Source organism: Manis pentadactyla, chromosome 17, assembly GCF_030020395.1.
Source record: "Manis pentadactyla isolate mManPen7 chromosome 17, mManPen7.hap1, whole genome shotgun sequence".
Taxonomy (NCBI): Eukaryota; Metazoa; Chordata; class Mammalia; order Pholidota; family Manidae; genus Manis; species Manis pentadactyla.
The window spans coordinates 9,951,888-9,973,594 of NC_080035.1; the positions used below are offsets into that span (position 1 = coordinate 9,951,888).

Below are 21,707 nucleotides of genomic sequence, written 5' to 3' on the forward strand. Positions count from 1 at the left end.
GCACGCCGGCCTCCGGGTGAGGCGGTGGCCACCGTGCCTTCTGCCGGGCCCGCCTCTCCCGCGCCCACGCGGGTTCCTTACTCGGGAGAACAGTGGCCGATGGACAGACGCCCAGCGACACCGGATCCCAGACTGGCCACCGCGCCAGGGAAAGCACGACAGCCACCCACATCCACCGCCTGCCCCGCGACCCCTTCTTACCTGCCTGCACGGTATCAGAGAGGTCGTGCCCAGGGGCTGTTGTCCTGGGAAACTCCTTCAATTTCCTGGCGCTGAGGTTCAGCCCCCCGGAGTTGGCCGCTTCCTCCAGGGCGCGCTCGAGCCCGCGGTTCAAGGGCAGGTTGAAGACCCCGCCGCCGCCGCCGCCTCCCCCGACCCCGCCGCTGGACCCGGTTCCTGCGTGGTATTGATGGTGGTGGTGGTGGTGGTGGTGGGGATGATGATGTGGGTGCAGAGTAGCCACCGGGAGGGCAGGAACGAAAGGCTGGGGTTCGCTTCCCGGCGTCGCCATCTTCTCCCGCCCCCCCCAACCCCGCCCCGCCGCTCCTGCGGGGAGGGGGTCACAGCTTTCCCCCGGGAGGGGGATACGGCAGCTCGGCCGAGAGCCTGCAGTGCTCCAAGCAGGATGCTGGAAGAAGAGGAGGGTGTGGCAGGCGCGCGGAGTGGGGGGCGGACGGGGAGGCGGCAGTGGCAGCTCGGTCGCGAAGGTTTCCTGTCCCCGGGAAGCTAAGTACTGCAGCCGCGGCGGCGGCAGGCAGCGCGCATGTGTCTCCTCCCGCCCCTGCTCCCTCCTCTGGGTGGCTCACCCCTCCTCCGCCGCCTGCTCTCTCCTCCTCCTTCCCCCAAGCTGTCAGCCCAGCCGCGAGCTTTCCGCCGCCCCCGCTGCGTCGCTGCGCGCAGCCTGCCAATCCGGCTGTGGGGGGCTGGACGCCTGCACGCGGGTTCGCTTTCATTTACACGCTGGGTTTCTTTTTGATGCCCAGGGTGTTTTAGGGAAGAAGAGATTTTAGGGGGTCTGAGAAGACGGCGGCGAGGCAATAGATGGGATTTGAAATACGGTGAGATCACGGGAGGCGAAAGATTATCTCAACTATGCGAACTGTATCAGGCTTTTTGACCCAGCGATCCCCAAGACAGTTTTTCACTGTAGGGGTAAGCCAGCAGACGACCCCTGGCATTTGGGCGCCGACAATGAGCCAACGCTGGTCTGGTTAGTCTACATTATCACATGAATCCAGGAGCCCCATGAGAGGAAAAATTGTTTCCCCTAGTCTCTAGAGGAAATTAAGAAACTTGTCTAAAGCAAGCCACGCAACTCAGAGGTCAAGCTGGATTTGAACTTGTAGCCCTCCACTCTAGGGCTGCCCTCCTTCCTGTAAAGTCCCTGGCAGAACCCCAGAGCAAACAGAAGTTGGGCAGAAGGGTCCCTGAGCGTTTCTGAAGTATGAAACCAGACACAGACCGGAAGAACTTTCAAAATGAGGGGAGTTTTTGTGGTCGACGGTGTCCACTGTCATAAAAGAGAGGGGCTGGCTATTAACTGACTAAGCCCCGGAATTGAGTGGTGCAAGGAACGGTTAGAAGTTTGCGCCTGCGCACAGGTACTGTCCGTGTGTCCTCGTGCACCTTCTTGACTTCTGGGGCCTGGGAACCGACATGGCCACTTGCATACTTTGCCCAGACCAAGGCTGGCACACCAGAGGCGACAGAATATCTGACACCATACAGCAGACCAGCTGGAAGATTGAGAAAGTCCCACTGCTTTCCGAAGTTTCCGCTCCAACTTTCTAGGGCCTTTATTTTTGTTCGATATCCATGGTTTGATCATCACTGAACAATTTAGCTAAGGGAAATGAGAATGCGAGTCAAGTTCGAAAATAATACGACCTTCGATGTAGGAGGGCCGGTCTTTTAAGTGATAAAGCGGAAAGTTGACGCCTGGATAACAGGCTAGAACTTTTGATTTCATGGATTTAAGATCTTTCTTTCCTAAAATCTGCATAATCTATATCCTTGCTTTGATTGCATGCATAGTCTACCTTAATTCATGCAGGATTCTCGGCTGAGAATAAAACATTGTAATCTCCGCGGAGGAGACAGGCGCCACCTGCTGGTATCCGTCGAACCTCTCACACCAACCCCTTTTCCCCTCAGCCTTCCCAACTTTTAAAAACTAGGTTTAAAGATTAATATTAATATTAGTAAATGAAAGTACACTTAACATCACTTATTCAAACTAACCTTCTTTCCTCTTTCCTCTTTCCTCACTGGTCTTTCCCCAAAAGGCGAGTGAGAAAGAGACAGAAACAAATTCCAGCTAAAACCAGCCTGTGTGACCAGCATGCAGGGTATGATTGAGGATGTCTGACAGACTGAAAAGTTACTTCAGACCACCAATTGTGGCATCGTAAGAGCATGTATTTTATTTTTTAGATACCACAATTTATTCTTTAGAGAAAATGATGGAATATGACTTCAGGATTTGCTTCATAACAAATGATCAATCCTTACATTATGTTGACCCAGTCAATACAGCTCCCTTTACCTTCTACAGATTACTAAAGTATGAACTCCTTAAGGGAGGAAAATATTCATCTTTGTAACTCCCTCCCGTATCCCAGAATCTAGAAGAGTACTTTGTACATGACGAGGGCACAATGAATATTAGCAATTAAACACTGCACAATAGACCAAGGGCTTTACAGGTTGCCATTTGTTGGTACATCCTTGAAATGATGTCCCTGAACAAAGGCGTATTTCTTTAAAATGGGGGAGAGTAGTTGACCCTTGATACTGACTGATCTTTATTATGTCTAAATATTCAAGAAACTTGACAAGCCATTTTTTCTGTCTTGCTTCTTCACTACTTTTTCAACGAGGTGGACATCTCTGCTTTGTTTAATACCCTTTTTTACTTCTTCTGAAAACAGTAGAAAGTACTTCTTCCTGTTCCACATTCCCCACTCCGTATATTTACTTCTCTGATAGCAGGTATGCTATTACATCCACTCAGCTAGCCATCTTGGTTAGTCCAAAAGTGGACTTCTGACCAAATGATAGAGCACCCAGAGGAACAGAGTCTCCTGTTTGTGTTTAAATCCTAGATTCTAGCTGTTCCTCATTGGCAACTTTGATTTCTATGAGATATCCAATATATTTATAACACACTTTCTGTCTGCTTAAGTCAGTTTTATTTGATTTTCTGTCAATGCAGCCAAGAGTTCTAACTAATATATTCAATTTACCATAGCTTTTTATCATTGCTTTTTTTTAACTATGGTTTAAAAAAATACCATAATTTTTATACCCCCTTGTTTTCTTTTATTGCCTTATTTTCAGATAATCCACATAATCTTTTTACAAACTATTTTTTTCATGCTTTCTTCTCGTTACCTTCCAACCATTTCACAAAGTTAACAAAATTCAACTGATTCATAAAATGGGGGAAATAGAAATATTCTCAGTTTAAAATATTGACAATTAGGGAAAAATTATCAGCTTCATCAATGAATCAAAAAATCTCAGAACTTATTTTTTTAATCTTCTTCTGCTCAGATAAGATACCAGATCATAGACTCTTCCACATTTAAGACCCACCCCTTTAAATCTTGCCTGAAAAATGGAGCTGTAGACAAGCTTATAAGAATCAAACTATTAAGAATGGCAGATGGATATGAGTAGGAATTTTCAGTCCCTACCATCTTCTCAGAAAACTATCAAGAATTCTCTTGCTGAGGGAGCTCCAAGCACTTGCCGGAAGGTGAGCGTGGTCAGCCAGGTTTGTCCTTCATGGCTCTGACTGGCCCCTCCTGCCACAGCTAGTGGCAAAGGGGGCTGACACATGGTCCAGGCAGGTGAGTTCACCCATCAGACTCTCCTGAAAATTTAAGCAAAAGCACACAAGATCAAAACCATGCAACAACGGGCATTTGACCCCAAAGGCAAGCAGGGTCAGAGTTTATTCATATGTTTTACCTTGATATTCTCCAACCTCTCCAGTTTCCTGTTTCCTAAAAAGAAGGGCAAGAATATTCCCTGATTAACACCACCCTTTTCTGGTTACTACCTCCACATGCTCTCAGTACTAAAGCATGCTCTTTATGCTGTATCTTTAAATATTTACCAGTAAGTATTTATCCATAAATGATCAGAGTATGTTGAATCTATTAGCTTTTAAGTACATTCAGGGTAACACCAACATGAATTTCTCTGAAGATAATCAATAATACTATCTTGGACATGTTTAGGAGATTTTGCTAGCATTCTAAAACACTAATCTGAACCAATTGGTTAATGACGAAGTGACCCTAGCAAAATGAGAAAAATTAGGACAATGTCCTAAGTTTTCTCACAATCATGAATGCAATTTCAAGAATTGCATGTAAATGTTGGACTGTGTTATATCAGCCAAATGTCAATTTTAAAAATAAAAAATAAACAAATGTTGGACTATGTATATACAGGTGGGACTGTGCCTTTCTTATATTTTTCTACTGAAAAAAATGGAACAGTAGTAATAATGATAATAAATTCTAGTCAAATAATTCTACCCTTATTGGCATAAAAGAAAACAGTCAGCTCCCAAATTGATTTTTTTTTAAGGTACTTAATCTGTTATATCAAAAAGCCTATGAACTATTTGCTTAAACTCTGATTTTCTTCAAAGTTAGTCATACTTAGCTCCAGTTACTTGCCTTCAGGCACTTTCTTAAGCTTTGTTCACACTAACTGTAATTTAATGTAATGCCTACACATCTTTGTGAGAGTGTAAGGTTTGTTTGTGTCTCTTTCCCCATTGCTTTTCTATTTTCTAGATATTCTCATTTCCAGAATTTATCATAAGTCTGAAAAGAGGATATTGTTCACCTTCAGATTTTGAAATATTCACCACTGACTGTTGTCCAGACTCAGCATTTTTGTCCTCTCCACTCCAAGGCCTCCACAAGAATCCCCAACCCTCAAATAGAGGCTCGTTTTTACTTCTTAGGGAGCAAAGCCACAGCAGCCGCTGCCACGTTGCCCGGCCCCACTCTGCCTCTTTCTCTCCGTTCTCCTGGAGACAGAAGCCAACCTCTAGCTCCTGGACCAGGGAGACTTCATTTATGTCTTCTCTTCCACTGCAGTGCCTATTAAACAAAGAAACCACAAAACCTGGGCATCAAGATTCTCCAAGACGCTGCCTTCTAGAGCCATTCTCTGAATAACGTTGGAGGACCTGCCTGTGAATGAACAAGTTATAGAGGCTTTAATGTTTGTTCTATTTTATGAATATAATTGGTCTCATGATAAAATGCCAATTTTATGTACTTTTTTATTTTTGAACATTTTTAAAAAGCATATATATGAGATATAATAGCAGAAAGACATGTTAATGTAAAACTTAGCAGTCATAATAGCATTTTGAAAGAACCTATGAGGAAGAGTTAGCTTGTACCTCTCAGGGCAAGAAGTTGATTGTAATGAAAATAATTTCTTTGGCTTAATGAGGTTGACATTCCCTTTAAAAAGTTATAAGGAAAAAAAATGTCAGAAGGACCAATACCTGACCTTCTGTTTTCTGTGTGGTAGTTTCTTAAGTTTCTGGAAAGTAAGAACTGAAGGGTACCAGGTAACAGGACTTGAATTTTTAAAGAAATGTATTTTTAAGCAACTGGTTTTTTAAAGATATGAATGTAAATATTAGATCATAGATAATATTAGATAATAGCTTGACTTGGTTAGGTTCCTCTAAATATTTTACCTACTCATTATATATGTTATTGGTTTATAATATAATGCATAGTATGTTATTGGTCTGTATTATAATGATTACATGTCATATTTAAAGGCACCAATTATTTCTTTATAAATAAATTGTTTATCTTGCATGGATAAAATTGAAGCAGCATTGTCCAGTATGTGTTCCTCTTAACTTTTGTTCTCCAGTCTGCTAATAGGCATTGTGCATAAAGGGTTTCATTGCCAAATAAGTTTGGGTTAATAAGGAAATTTAGAAGTTATTTTACTCTGGGACGTCTCAGATTCTTTAATATGCTAATGCACGTTGCAAATATACAACAGGGTTGGATGATTTATATCCAGCTTTTCTTTTCTCACATATATTTCATCAATAAATCTCTTCTTGCAAGACTCTTATCCGTGGACCACACATTGAGAAACCCTAGATTAGGGTAATCTCTCTCACTGATGTCATCTGTAATATATCACAATTTAACAGATCAAAATTTGCTTCTAAATCAATATTTTAAATGATGCCAAGTGTTCCTAATGTAGCACACCCTCAGCAACTACCATTCCAGGGCTATAGTTCATTAGGTGGCTTTAAAAGAACAAAATATCTTCCTATTTGTACTTAAATTGCTTTACATCTAACTACAACAGTAATTTCTATTTCCCCAGAGGCAGTTTTTAAGACTCTTGATGTCATTACACAGACGTTTTCCAAATCCAAGGCTGTCATTGCTGCTTAGTAAGAGCAGAGCTAGAGTGTGGCTCCTGGAGTCACTGCTCTCCCTGGAAAGGAGGAAATGCACTTTGGCCACAATGACATTAAGCTTTCTGCACCCAAATGTTATCGCTGTTCATGCACACAGGGTTTTAACAGCAGACAGAATCGTGAAGAACATCCAATTCTTTCTCAGATCACTCCAGGGCATCATTTGAAAAGGGGCCATACTTAGGAATGAGGCCAGACAATGCAGCAATAGTGCAGAAGCAAAGGAGTTCAGTCATCTCATTCTTATCTCCTGTCAAACCAGGTCAACAGGTAACACAACCTACCTGTTCAGGGTTCAGAAGCAAAACCAGTTAGAACTTTCTTCAATTTCTGGTTGGGGCAGAAGAGCAAAGTCAAGATTAGTGGGACTGGGACTGGTGGGTGGACCAGGAAGGAGGTTCACTCCAACAAGGGTGCCCAGTGCTGGAATCCCTCACAGTAGCCACAGGAGAGTATCTTGTCTGTAGGTCCATCACGGCCACCGGAAGCCTCAGACAGTCTAGCAAGAGCAAGGGTAGTCTCAGGCCCCTTCAGGTTGAAGCAAATCACAAGCTGGTGATTGGGAGGATGTATGGTAGAGCCCCACTCTGGGAGAAATGTCCATTAGAATCCCATCCCAGTTGACTGGGATTCAAGGAAGGGCCCCAGGCACGGTGGTAAGCTCTGGCCTAATCAGGAAGCACTTGTATGTTGCAGCCTATCTCTGCAAGGATGAATAAAGTGATTGCTTATGGGAAAGAAAACTGGGAGAATGGGATGGGAGAAAGACTTACCTTTCTGGATACCTTTTTGTTCAGTTTAAATGTTTCACTATCACAGCTATAACTTTTTATTATGTAATAATTAATTACATTGTGAGATATTACTTGAGGAGATTGAGCTTGGATCAATAGCCCTGGGGAACTGCCAGTGAGCTCTGGGGAAGATATAAGTGATACAACGCTCTAGGGGATGAATTAGAAGTGAAGAAGCAAGCCAGAATATTGTTACAGCGGTCGATGAGGTGAGACAGGCTTGGATTCCAATGAGGCACAGGGCAAGCACAAGAATGGCTGGGCGAGAAGTGTATGGAAGCGAAAGCCGGCGCCAGAAGAGCTTCAGCGTTGAGAGAAGGTTTGCTGAGCCTCTAAGTCGCAGTCAATACTAGGTCCTGGAGGTCAGCGGAGTGAAGCCCTGTCTCTGGCCTGCAGTTATATCCAGTGTCTGAGACAAAGAGGAGGAGAGCATGGGAGGCCTTGGCATTGGGAGAGCAGCTCCAGGACAGCTGACGAACATCCCGACGGCAGAGGCAAGAAGGCCAAGGAAGTAGAAATAGGAGCTGTAAGCTATTTACTCCAAGGATATGGGGACAGGGGGAAGGAAAAAGATTATAGGGTGACTAAAAGGCAAATAGAGAAGAGAAAACTGGTTTAATATTTCAGATAACGAAGATCTGGGAAGATTTGAAAGAGAAGGAAAAGCCTATGAGGAAGGTAAGACTGGAGCACCCTGAAAAAAGGAGAGGGGTGAGGGTTGGAGTGGCCAGTTGGAAGTATCACATCCCTGAAGGGGAGGAGGCAAAAATGGGATCTGAGCAGACAGAAGGACTCAGGTGCCTCCTCTGAGCCTCGAATGAAAAAGTCAGGAGATCTAAGAAAGAACACTAATATGCCAAAGTAGCAATACTTGACCCTGTCTGCTGCAGGGTCAAGAATCTAAACCTTCTATGAGCATGACTGGAGGTCGGAAGTGGGAAGGAAGATGTATGAAAAATATTCCCAAATCAGAAATCACAGGGCAGGTATCCCATTATGATCAGAAATATTTTGATCTTTGGTTTACAGCCCTAAGTAGTACATTAGCCTACTACTGAAAGCTTGATTTTGCCTACAAGTGATGTTTTTTCTTTCAGATGTGTCCATCTGTTTATAATCCCTCTGTAGAATGCAAAATCCAATATGTCTTAAAACATATAGCTTGGTGTTTAAGACAGAAAATTAAACTGGCTCCTAATGAAAGACCAGTTCTCTCCCAAGCCCTCTCTGCAGAGCCACACCCCGTAGTTTGTATGCAGGCTGTCATGTCTCAGTTAGGGAGGCCTCAGGAATCTAGTTTGGCTTTCCCATTCTACAGATTGGGAAACTGAAATAAATTCAATAAGGCGAGTCATTCAATGTCATGCAGTTGGCCAGTGCAGAATGTGCGCTACCACTCAGGTCTCCATTTCCTAGTCATCGCATTCTTCTTGTCCTTCATGAAACTATGCCATACCTGCCCTGTTTGGATGTCTGCTCCTGTCCTTCCATCAGCATGCTTCAATTGCTTCCTGCCTGAGAATGACTCTATTAAAAAGGATATCATCTAGGGTGCTGGCTCACAGGCTGGTATTGAGTAAGGGCTGTGTTGGGAGCTCGCTGGAGGGGCCTGAGTCGGTCTAGTTACCAAAACAGTCTCTGGAAAAGGATAGGCAGTGTGCCTTGGCCAGCTGGCAGAAGATGTAAGTACCAAAGGACCAAGCAAAATTCAAGGCCATGAGTTATGTGATGTCCACTTCAGGATCTTTTCTGCTGTGATTAGAAAGGCTGCATTCCCTGGCTGTTAAACTTTTGTTCAGGCTTCCACAGCCACACACCAGTTTTGATCCCCCACCAGCCTCTCCTAATGGCTTCCCACAGTCCATCTTAGATTATTCATATGTGTGCAAGTCCTTTCTAGTGTTTCTGCCATCTGGCTAATGATGGGGCACCATATGCCAACAGCAGGATATGGGCACCCATCTATGGGTTGGGGCACAGAATAGCATGGCTTCCGAGTGTGTGGCTCACTCTGCAGTGACGCAAGGCATCTCTTTTGTATGAGTCCGCAACTAGGACACAAATGACTGAGTTCCTCCCACTCTGGGCTGAGTTTGTGGTAAATGGCTTAAATGTATCTGAATTACCTGGAAGTCATCCATCACTTTCCACTTACCTAGCAACTTAGAGTAGCTCGTTGTTTCACACGTAGGTACAGATATCATCTAACTAACCTATTACTCATGCAGCGTTGAAACCCAGGAGGCAAGGGCTTTACTTTTTATTTCAGCGGGTATATTAAGAGATTTTCAACCAAGACCATCCTCAAGGGGATCTAGATTACTCAGGTTACTCAGAGAATCATGACCAAGAAGAAAGGCACTTTAAAAGCCTGACATGAAAAAACATACTAGATATCTGTAACAGAGTGGTACTTTCTGTCTTCACACTTCATTAGGTGGGAAAGTGCTAAGTATGTAAATTACCTTGTGTAGTTGGCACTTCTGTGTATAAACTGGGGAGTGAGAATGAGGGGTGCACTAAAGAAGCAGCCCTCAGATAGTGGATGGTAGCCCTCATGGTCAGATATGAGAGAAGCACACATCTCTAGGTCCTTGCTACTGATTAGGTACACTGTTCTCCACTGGCTGTTTCTAATTATATTGCCTCTTTCAGTAAACGGGACCATTTGGGTCCAGATAGCTCCATTAAGAAATACCTGTTTCTCTTTATCACGCTTCAAAATCCAAGAGATCTTCTAGCTTTGAAGTTTTCTAATAATGAGGCCAGGATCTTACTCACTTTTCCAAAAAAAAATTCCTTTTCAACTTAAAACATAATTTGGATGGAAGTAAGAGATATTAAATGCAATACTCTTAATGATGGACTGTTTTCTTAGTTATTAACTATTAAATTAAGTAGGCAAACAAATATGTTCAGTATCCATTAGCCAACCAAGACAAACCTCAGAAGCTAAAAGAAAAACCCAGAGGGCTTTCATACCTGGAGGGACATGAAATGTGGGACAGTCAGCAGTGAAATCTGGTATTAACTTAAAATTTATTTTGCAAGTTGTAATTTAAATACAAATTTGCTCCCATTGACCTTGCCCCTGAATTTTCTTTCAAATGAGTAAAATAATAAGCAATTATAAACTGCATGATTTCATAAGGTCAGAAAAGTTCAGGAAGATAATACCTAGTTATTTCTTAACTGCTGTGCTAATTGGAGTTCTTGAAGGCCAAAGTCATTGAAACGCTGTATGTCATAGAAAGAAAACTGAACTGGAAATGAGGGTACAGCCCTACTTTAAGTGAGGACACTAGTCAGCTGTGTTCCTGGGGCCAAGTCACTTAATTTCTCTGGAACACAGTTTCCACATCTGTCAAATGCAGGGGGTGGATAGTTTATGCTTGAGATTTTTTTTTTGCCTGAAATTTCATGACTCTTAAAATGACAGTTTAATCAACCAAGAGTATTTTGACAGTACTTCTCACCCAGAGAAGTACAGATTTCTAAAGTGTCCTCTGCTTAGTCAGAGTAGTATAAAACTATTAATGGTTAATGAAGAGCCTGAGGCTAGGAGCAGAAACAAGTATCCTCAATAATCCACAAAACACATAGTAACTGGCATATAACTCGGTTTGTGAATTCCTATAGGCAGATTCAATTATAAAATTCTTCTTAATTAGTCTACTGTTGTATATTCCTTCTTTTAAAAATTAAGGTATCTTGATATACAATTTTATGATGGTTTCACATATACAACACAGTGGTTCAACACTGACCCATAATATCAAGCCTTCACCCCCTCCATTGTGGTCACTGTCTATAAATGTAGTAAGATGTTATAGAGTCATTAATTGTATTCTCCATACTGAACTACTGCCACAGTGACCTATCTATATTGTGATTAAGAATTATAGTGCCACTTAATCACCTTCTCCCTCCCCACCCACTCTCCCCCATGGTAACCTTAATTCTGTTCTCAGTGTCTATGAGTTTACTGCTTTTCTTTTGTTCCTTCTGTTTTGCTCTGTTTTTATATTCCACAAATGATTGAAATCATTTGGTGTTTGTCTTTCTCCACCTGACTTATTTCAGTGAGCATAACACCCTCTAGATACGTCCATACTGTTGCAAATGGCAGAATTTCTTTTCTTTTTATGGCTGAATAATATTCCACTGTGTATATGTATCACCTCTTCTTTCTCTATTCATCTATTGATGAACATTCAGGTTGCTTCCATATCTTGGCTATTGCAAGTAGTGTGGCAATAAACATAGAGGTACATATGTCTTTTTGAATCAGGCATCTTGTTTTCTTCGGGTAAATTCCTAGGAGTGGAATTCCTGGGTCAAATGGTATTTCTATTTTTAGGTTTTTAAGGAACCTCCATATTGCTTTCCACAGCAGTTGAGACAATTTACATTTCTAGCAACAGTGTAGGAGGATTCCCGTTTCTCCACATCCTCGCCAGCATTATTCTTTTTGTCTTTTGGATAGTGGCCATTCTAACTGGTGTGAGATGATATCTCGTTGTGGTTTTAATTTTCATTTCCCTGATGATTAGTGATGTGGAGCATCTTTTCATGTGCCTATTGGCCATCCATATTTCTTCTTTGGAGAACTGTCTGTTCAGGTCCTCTGCCCACTTTTTAATAGGGTTATTTATTTTTGGGTTGTTGAGGCATAAGAGTTCTTCATATATTTTGGATGTTAACCCCTTATAAGATAAATCATTGATGAATATATTCTCCCATACTGTAAGATGCCTTTTTGTTCTGCTGATGGTGACCTTTTCTGTACAGAAGTTTTTAATTTGATGTAGTCCCACTTATTGATTTTTTATATGGTTTCCCTTGCCTGAGGAGATGCTTTCAGGAAAAAGTTGCTCGTGTTTATATTCAAGAGATTATTGCTTATGTTTTCTTCTAAGAGTTTTATGATTTCATGACTTACATTCAGATCTTTGATCCATTTAAAGGTTACTTTTGTGTATGGAGTTAGACAATAATTCCTTCTCTTATTTGTACCTGCCAGTTTTGCCAATACCAGTTGTTGAAGAGGCTGTCTTTTCCCCATTTTATACTTATGGCTCCTTTATCATATATTAATTGACCATATATGTGTGGGTTTATAACTGGGCTCTCTATTCTGTTCCATTGATCTATGGTCTTTTCTTGTGCCAGTACCAAATTGATTTGATTACTGTGGCTTTGTAGTAGATCTTGAAGTCTGGGACTGTAATTTCTCCAGCTTTGTTCTTCTTTCTCAGGATTGCTTTGGATATTCAGCATCTTTTGTAGTTCCATGTGAATTTTAGAACTTTTTGTTCTAGTTCATTGAAGAATTCTATTGATATTTTGATAGGGATTGCATTGAATCTGTAGATTGCTTTAGGTAGGATGGCCATTTTGACAATATTAATTCTTCCTATCCATGAGCATGGGATAGATTTCCATTTTTTGATGCCATCTTTAATTTCTGTCATGAATATCTTGTAGTTTTCAGAGTAAAGGTCTTTCGCCTTCTTAGTTAGGTTTATTCCTATGTATTTTATTCTTTTTTGATACAGTTGTAAATGGAGTTTTTTTCCTGATTTCTCTTTCTGCTAATTTATTGTGAGTATATAGGAATGCAGCAGACTTCTGTGCATTAATTTTGTATCCTGCAACCTTGTTGAATTCAGTTATTGGTTCTGATAATTTTTTTGTGGAGTCTTTAGGGTTTTCTATATATAATATCATGTCATCTGCCTCACAGACACCAGGAAGGGACTAGTGATTACCAAAGCAGAGGGGGTGGGGAGGGTGGGTGGGGAGGACCAAGGGGATTAAGCTGGTAATTGGTCTGTGCATATTTTCTGTTTCTTGTTGGGTCAGTCTTGGAAGGTTGTATTTTTCTAGAAACTTTTCCATTTCTTCTAGGTTGCCCAGTTTATTGGCATATAATTTTTCATAGTATTCTCTAATAACTCTGTGTTTCCATGGTGTCCATTGTGATTTCCCCTTTTCCATTTCTGATTCTGTTTATGTGTGTAAACTCTCTTTTTTTCTTGATAAGTCTGGCTAAGGGTTTATCTATTTTGTTTATTTTCTCAAAGAACCTGCTCCTGATCTCACTGATTCTTTCTATTGTTTTATTCTTCTCCATTTTATTTATTTCTGTTCTGATCTTTATTATGTCCCTACTTCTACTAACTTTGGGCCTCATTTGTTCTTCTTTTCCTAATTTTGTTAATTGTGAGTCTAAACTTTTAATTTGGGATTGTTCTTCTTTCTTGAGGTAAGCCTGTATTGCAACGTACTTTCCTCTTATAACTGCTTTCACTGCATCCCACAGATTTTGGGGTGTTGAGTTGTTGTTTCATTTGTCTCCATATATTGTTTGATCTCTGATTTAATTTGGTCATTGATCCTTTGATTATTTAAGAGCATGTTGTTAAGCCTCCATGTGTTTGTAGGCTTTTTTCTTTGTGTAATTTATTTCTATTTTCATACCACTGTGGGCTGAGAAGATGTTGATTCAATTTCAATCTTTTTTAATTTATTGAGGCACTTTTTGTGACCTAGTATGTGATCTATTCTGGGAAACATTCCATGTGCACTTGAGAAGAATGTGTATCCTGCTGCTTTTGGGTGGAGTGTTCTGTAGATATCTGTTAGGTCCATCTGTTCTAATGTATTGTTCAGGGCCTCTGTCTCCTTACTTATTTTCTGTCTGGTTAATCTGTCTATTGGTGTGAGTGGTGTGTTAAAGTCTCCTGAAATGAATGTGTTGCAGTCTATTTCCCCCTTCAATTCTGTTAGTATTTGTTTCATGTGTTTAGGTGCTTGTGTATTGGGTACATACATATTTATAATGATTATATCCTCTTGTTGGACTGACCCCTTTATCATTATGTAATGTCCTTTGTCTCTTGTTACTTTCTTTGTTTTGAAATCTATTTAGTCTGATACAAGTACTGCAACTCCTGCTTTTTTCTCCCTATTATTTGCATGAAATATCTTTTTTCATGCCTTCACTTTTAGTCTGTGTCTGTCTTTGTGTTAGAAGTGAGCCTCTTGTAGGCAGCATACAGATGGTCTTGTTCTTTTATCTGTTTTGTAACTCTGCCTTTTGATTGGTGCATTCAGTCCATTTACATTTAAAATGATTATTGATAGAAATATACTTATTGCCACTGTGGCTTTAGATTTGTGGTTACCAAAAGTTCAAGTGTAGTTTTCTTACTATCTAACATTCTATCTTAAATTGCTGATTACTCTATTTCAAACACAATCTAAAGGTAATTTCCCCCCTTTCTTCTTATTTCTCCTTCACACTTTACATATTAGGTGTCATATTCTGTACTTTTTGTGTATCCCTTGACTGATTTTGTGTGTAGTTAATTCAGTTTTGTACTTGTTTGGTAATTAATTGGTCTACTACCTTTATTATGGGTTTATTTTCTCTTGTAACCACTATTTAGCCTTAAGAACATTTCCCTCCAGAGCAGTCCCTTCAACATAACCTGTAGGGCTGGCATAGTGATGGTTAATTTCTTCAACTTTTGTTTATCTGAAAATTGTTTAATCCCTGCTTCAAATTTAAATGATAATCTTCCCAGATAAAGTATTCTTGCTGGAGGCCCTTCTGTTTCATTATATTAAATTTATCATGTCATTCCCTTCTGGCCTTCTTACACCAACATCTTTTACCAAGAATCTGTATATTCCTTTTAATACTACCTTTTTTCTATAGTATTGATCAGCAGAGAATCTTATTTTGCAGAAAAATAGAAAAAAAATGTTTCAAAGGGATATGAGCAATTATGTAGGGGTAGCATTCAAGAAGGATTGAGAGGACTGTGTCAACCATCAGTCCAAGTGAGTTTATGGAAAGTCCAGAGTGATCAGAATTTTCACACTGCTCCATATGCTGATATTGTACCACACCCCTAAGTTATAAAAAAGGAACCATAATAATGAAATAACATTGACATTGTTTCTGATTATATTGATGTACACACACAATTACATTCTGTCAAAAGATCATTTTTTTAAATTAAAATCATGAGAGCCATACAAACATAAATACATGTTAAACAATTTAGTTTGTTAATCAATCATTGAACTAGCATGATATTTCAGCCTGTTCAAAGGAGAATTCAAATCAATACACATAAATGTAAGGCAGATAAGGAATGCTGGAATGAATTTACAGGTAAATACAAAAAAGCAGTCTATCCACAGGGCAATTCTCAATTGCACTCTACCAGACACAACTAATTTGCAATTCTGTGGACAAGAATCATTTGCATTATTATTAGTTTTCTATAATTTACAGGATTGTAAAATAGCTCGAATTGTAGAATAGAAAGAGGAGATAACTCAGAAGGGTGCACTAGACAGGACACTCAGGAATCCTTTTTCTTTTTTTTCCCCTTCAAAGTCTGTCACAACTTTTTCCAACAATTCACATTGAGGGAGTATAATGTGGTAGAGTGTAATGGCAAAAGGCTGCCCTGCATTTGAATTCCTTTGTCATCTTGAACAATAAGTTTGACTTTTCTGAGTCTCAGTTTCCTTTTCAGCAGCATGGGACTGGTAATATCTACCTTTCAAGATTGTTATGAAGATTAAGTAAGATAAACATCTAAAGAAGTTACTGCAGTTCACCAAACAGGTTCTGAGTAAGTAGTAGTCGTTATTTAGTAGTAATTATTACACATAAATGTCCATAGCATACCGAATAGATGATATGGCTTTACTTTTAAAGAAATATGTCTTTCTGTTATCCAAGTACGTTAATACAGTTAAAAGTGCTCTGTAAATTTTAAACCCTGTGTGAAAAATTAGTTACTTCTCACTCACTGCTGGTGGAATGCAAAATGGTGCAGTCACTTTGGAAGACAGTTTGGCAGTTTCTCAACACTAGACATACTCTTACCATATGATATAGCAACCATACTCCTTAGTATTTATCCAAATGAGTTGAAAACTTCTGTGCACACAAACACCTGCACATGAATGTTTATAGCAGTTTAATTCATAATTGCCCAAACTTGGAAAAAAACAAGATTTCCTTCAGTAGGTGAATAGGGAAGCAAACAATGGGCCATCCAGACAATGGAGTATTATTCAGTGATACAAAGAAATGAGCTATCAAGCCACAGAAGGACCTGGAGGAAACTTAAATGGAAATTGCTAAGTGAAGGAAGCCAATCAGAAAAGTATACAGAATAATTCCTACATATAGTATGTTCCCATATACAATATAATTCTATATGCATATGATATGTAGAAGAAGTGAAGCTATGGGAACAATAATAAGATCACTGGTTGGCAGGATTTAGGGAAAGGTAAGGAGGAATCAGGAGGGAGGGATGAATAGGATGAACACAGAGGATTTTTAGGACAGTTAAACTATTCTGTATGATATCGTAGTATTGGACACATTTCATTATACATTTGTCAAAACCCATTGAATATATTATACAAAGAGTGAATGTTAAGGCAAACTATGGACTTCAGTTAATAATAATATTTCAATATAGGCTTATAAATACAACAAATGTACTATACTAATGCAAGATGTTAATAATAAAGAAACCTGAAAGTGGAGAGGTAAGGGTGTATGTATATGGGAACTCTGTACTGTCCACTCCATTTTTCAATAAACCTAAGACTGCTCCCCAAAAACTATTAATTTTTCAAAAGTTAGTTATTGCCTTGTACTGACTTTGTGATATTGGGCAAGATTTTTCAAAGTCTGTAAGATTTCATTTCCTTCTCTGTAGGATGGAAATAAATGAGGATCTTTCCTTAGAGGGTCATGGTGGGAATAGGTGCTCTAGCACAGGGCATGTCAGCACTGAATGACATTCAGCAGGTGTACCCTGAACAGCTGTGCTGACTGTTCAAATATGGAATGCTTCCACACCAGCTAGCGCATAGCTGCCCTGAGCATATCCCCTAACGCAGACACCCACACCCAGTTCCTCCCCCTAGATTTCTCACACTTCCTTCTGACCCAGCAACTAAAAGGTTAATGTCCACCTGGCAACAGACCTCAACCCCTGCTATTGCAGGGTTAAGGCTAATAACAGTTTTGACTGTTCAGTGCCCATGCCACCCTCTTTGTTAAATGCTTTATATAATTCCTGGTATCCAGTGAGTAGTAAGTTCTCCGGGCCTGTTAGCTATTGTTATTATCATTAAGTATTTGTAGTATTTAGATTTTGTGCTTTAAGCACAGTCTTGTTTTTATCAAAATTGCCAATAGCATATGTCTATTAAAGGAATGCATGTGCCTAGAGGAATTTTTTTTTCAACTATGGAAAAACACTATACACAGAGTAGATTTTGTATGCCAATTTGTAGTCTGGGCTAAAAATACAAGCTCCCAAATGTAACTGCAGGACATAATCACATCACATAATCACTTTATCTTTAGTGCCCAAAAGTTATTGGCAATCACAGGAAATGAGAATCTTGTTGATCAATTGACAAGAGTGAACAGCACCGTAACTCATTTGGATGCCTGTTCTTAGATAGAAGGCAGATGCTGCCGTCACCAAGAAATAATAACAAAAAGAGACCAGTCAGAGCTTGCTACTTAGAAAATAATAAAAAGGGAGAGTGAGCCATTATCAGGGGATTTGATTATCTGAAGTAAATTATCTGAGAGGTAAGGACTATGCTTTTTTCCTTAAGAACAGCTTGTCTAGCCCATATTTTTGAGTCTGTACAACTGCCTGAACTGCCTCCTTCACATTGTGCTGACTTCAGGAGGGTGTAAAGGGGAAGTGAGCACAGGATGACACTGTCAGCAGAACAATGGGGCAGTTTTATACGACTGCTTATGCCAGCATTGTGGTCAGCCAAGTGCTCTCTTCATTCCTAAGCGTTAGTGAGAGGAGACTCCTTTTGGTTAGACTAGTAGAAAATAGTCCACCACGAAGAACAGTCCAACTGCAGCATCTCTCTGTGCCAGGAAAGTAGCTCTAGAATGAGGAGCAGGAACCCAGCGAGAGTGCTCACAGGGTGGCTCACCCAGACAGCCCTGTTTAAGGCTGCAAGTGGTCATTTGGCTTGTTCTTCTGGTTCCCGGATGACCGTTGATAGCTTTACTTGACATATGCATACCATTTACGTGGTTCTGTCCAACAGAACAGCTTAGCTTCCATTGGTCCTATTCTCCAACCTGCTCTCAGAAACACACTAAGGGATACAGCAGAGCCAAGACCTCTTCAGGAACACCACCTATCTTTTTGTAGGGCCCAGCACAGTGTCGGGGGTAGAGGGGGAGGACTAGAGGTAGTATTTTTTTTTCCTGTCAGGCCTACAGATTGACAAAGAGAGATGCACAGAGATGCAGGCTCAGGAGAAAGAGAATGTGGTTCCCCACGGCCTTCTCGAGGCCCCCACCTGTGCCACCAGCCCTGTATTCTCTCTCAGCCCTGCTCTCTGCCCATTCTGCCATTTGCCTGGAATGGCACTATATCTTCCCCCTCATTCTCTCTCACGACCCTCACTCAGCCATCAGCTGGGTATTTTTTTCTCCTAATTTGAAAGCTGGCGCTGACACGCTCTCCTGAGCGGAAAGGCTTCCTTCCAGGACAGCAGGGGAAACCCTTTCCCAGCCTTGCCCTTTATTTATTTGTCTGAATTACTTCTGTTTTGTTTCTTTTTTCTCAACTGCATTTCCTGTCCTTTTCTATTATGTCTGTAGAATAGACTTCTGATTGAAAAGGACTTTTTCCTGATATAATCCTAAACAATGGAATAGAGTCAGCAGATGCATCATCTGGGAAGTAGTCATGGTTGTCTTTGGAGTGCCAGTTTGCAGAGGGGTGGGGGTGATGGGTCTGAGTGTGTGCTCATGCGACTTACCAAAGGCGAACACGGGGACCAGGGAATCAGCTGAAGCCAAGCGCTCCTGTGGCATGTTCTCCAGTTCTGCGGCTGTTAAAGGGGAGTGCCAGCCCACTGGGGGGTGTCCTTCCACCACAGCCACGTGACAGAGGCCATTGTAGGCTACTTATCTCAGTAGGAGGCTAATCTTTTCTCTACTATTACATTGTTTAAAATACATTTTGATATCTGAGATGATAGTCACTCTTACTTTTCCAAAAATACTCTTCTTTTCCCAAATTATCTTTGCTATCTTTATTAGTTCTTCTAAATATATTTGAAAATGATTTTGTTCCCCTCCCCTCTTCCCAGGATACTTATTGACTTTAAAGGGAACCCCCCCCCAACACACACCTTTACACTGGAGAGGCCTGGTGCTCACCATCTTATCCATCTAATGAATTGTAGGGCAGCCTCCACGTGTTACACAATATGGAAATATGTTAATAATGTTTACTCTGAACCTAATCAAGACTTTTTAGGAGATATAGAAACTAGAAGAGCAAGTTAAAATATACCATAAATAGATAATCAGACACACCCAGGCCAAAAAGATTGGCCTGATGTTTTCAAAAGATCAAAATCACTTTCAAAATAACAAAATTATTTTTGAAAAGCCAAAGACATGAAAAATAAAATGGAAGAACTGTTTTCTACAATAAAAGATACTAAAGAAACATAATAACTAAATGTGACTTGTGACCTGTGATTAGATTTCAATTTGAAGGGGAAAAAAGCAGTAATAAATGACATTCTCTGAGAAATTTAAACATGGAGTATAGATTAGGAAATCACATGTGTGCATATATAATCATTTATATACACACAAACATATGCATGAATAGACAAATATTAATAATTACTGAATCTAAATGATGGATATACTGGTGTTCTTCATACTATTTTTTCTAACTTGTTTGTTTAGAAAGTTTTCATAATAAAAATTGACAGGGGAAAATAAAATAATTTTGTGAACTTTCTGAAGTATTTCACTGAAATTTTGATCTAAACTACACTAAAACGGGTAGTTAATTAGGAAATAGGAAAGATGCTTATTAAATTTATTGTTCTTTTCCAGGAGCATGCTATTTCTCCACTTATTCAAGTTTTCTTTTATTCCTTTCAACAAATTATTTTTAGGCTTTTTTTTTTTCACCATCTGTGTTTTTATTACAAACTATTTACAAACTATCTTATCCCAACAACTTTACAAAAGTATAACTACATGCCAGTCAGGGGGTGCTCTGCAGTGAGTCACTACAAACTAGCCCAGGCAGAGCTTAATGCTGCTGAGATCATCTAGGAGCAGTCCCAGTCGTGGCCTCACCCATGTGGGTATGAGAGCCGTGGAGGGGAGCTGCCAAGTGTCCCCAGGGGAGTGGGCTTCAGGTTTGTGAAGATGCTCCAACAGCACGATGCTCATTCTCTGCGTAGTGTCTCCATGTGCTTTTTCATCTTCTCAACTATCCAGGAGGGTAGGACAAAGGACTTCAGCTCCTCTAACTTCAGGTCCAGGCTTCCTCTGGAACAGACATGGGGGAAAATGTAGACCCAAGATCATCCCAGGGTCTGCTGTGGGTAGGTCAGGGGGCAGGTAGGAGACAGACCGCTTGTTTTACCTGTAGTCATCGCTGGCAGCGAGGTCCCGGATGTCCTCCTCGACGAGGAGGCAGGCCATCTTCCCCTCTGCTGCCAGCATGTGATGCTGCCCAACCAGCCAGTGCTTGTCCTGGGGGTCAGCTGCATACTTAAAAAGGTATGGGTGCTTGATGTAGATTCTCCTTCTGGTGCCCCCCATCCCCAGGGTCTTGTTGACTTGAGATCCCAACACAAAGGTGGTAGATTCATTCAGCCGAGCTGGGTCCCTCTTGGGGCCTTCTCTGGGATTTGGTTCACAGGATTTGGGTTTCCGTACCTTGCCAGCAGCTGCCCTGTCATTTGAGATCATGTGTCCAAAAGGCCGTTCCTTCCTCTTTTTGGGAATGGGGCTTTCGTGATGGGCACATTCTTCTTCTGCCTGCCTGGCATGCTTTATTCCTGGAAGCTCAGGGATCGACCTGGGCATTACTTTTTCTCCACTAGGAAACGGTAGTTTAGCCCGTTCTAGGCAGTTCCGACAGGCCTCCTGGATCAGCTCCTCTGCATCCACGTGTTTCCCGACATTTTCTCACACGTTCAGTGCTCCCTTCTGGAAGAACTTCATGTACTTGTTGACGACAGTCCGGGTCTCCTTATTGATGCTAGGCTGCAAGACAGCTCGGAGGAGGTCCATGGAGATGGAAGGGTCTGTGAAGCTTGTGGTGATCTGTGGGCGACGGCCCCTTCGCGGCACCTGCCGGTGCTCTATCATTACATTCCAGGGGTTCTTGGGAACCAGCTGCCCCGCTGCGCCCGCGTCTCCCAGCTCGGGGCCGCCCCGCTCAGCCCCGCCGGGTCCCCGCGGCTGCTCGACGTCGCCAGTGGCCTCCATGGCGCCCCAGTCACCGCAACCTCGGTCCGACTCTGCCACCGGCCGGGAAGTGGCCCCGTGACGTCAC

General features: G+C 41.2%; 1 protein-coding gene, 1 long non-coding RNA gene and 1 pseudogene across 4 annotated transcripts in view; 1 reads left to right on the forward strand and 2 right to left on the reverse strand.

The window, feature by feature from the left end:
• LRCH1 (leucine rich repeats and calponin homology domain containing 1) overlaps positions 1-760 on the reverse strand; it is a 184,115-nt gene extending 183,355 nt beyond the window's left edge. For all 3 annotated transcript variants that reach the window (XM_036889680.2, XM_036889677.2, XM_036889679.2), the window contains exon 1: positions 202-760. In XM_036889680.2, the coding sequence (XP_036745575.2) occupies positions 202-511 (310 nt within the window). In that variant the 5' untranslated portion in view covers positions 512-760. The remainder of the gene's footprint in view (positions 1-201) is intronic.
• On the forward strand, positions 284-5,379 carry LOC130681406 (uncharacterized). The gene is made up of 2 exons (XR_008994535.1): positions 284-403; positions 984-5,379. It is a non-coding gene; the product is annotated as an uncharacterized LOC130681406 (long non-coding RNA).
• A 14,879-nt stretch (positions 5,380-20,258) lies between these two features.
• Positions 20,259-21,707, reverse strand: LOC118914619 (deoxynucleotidyltransferase terminal-interacting protein 1-like; annotated as a pseudogene).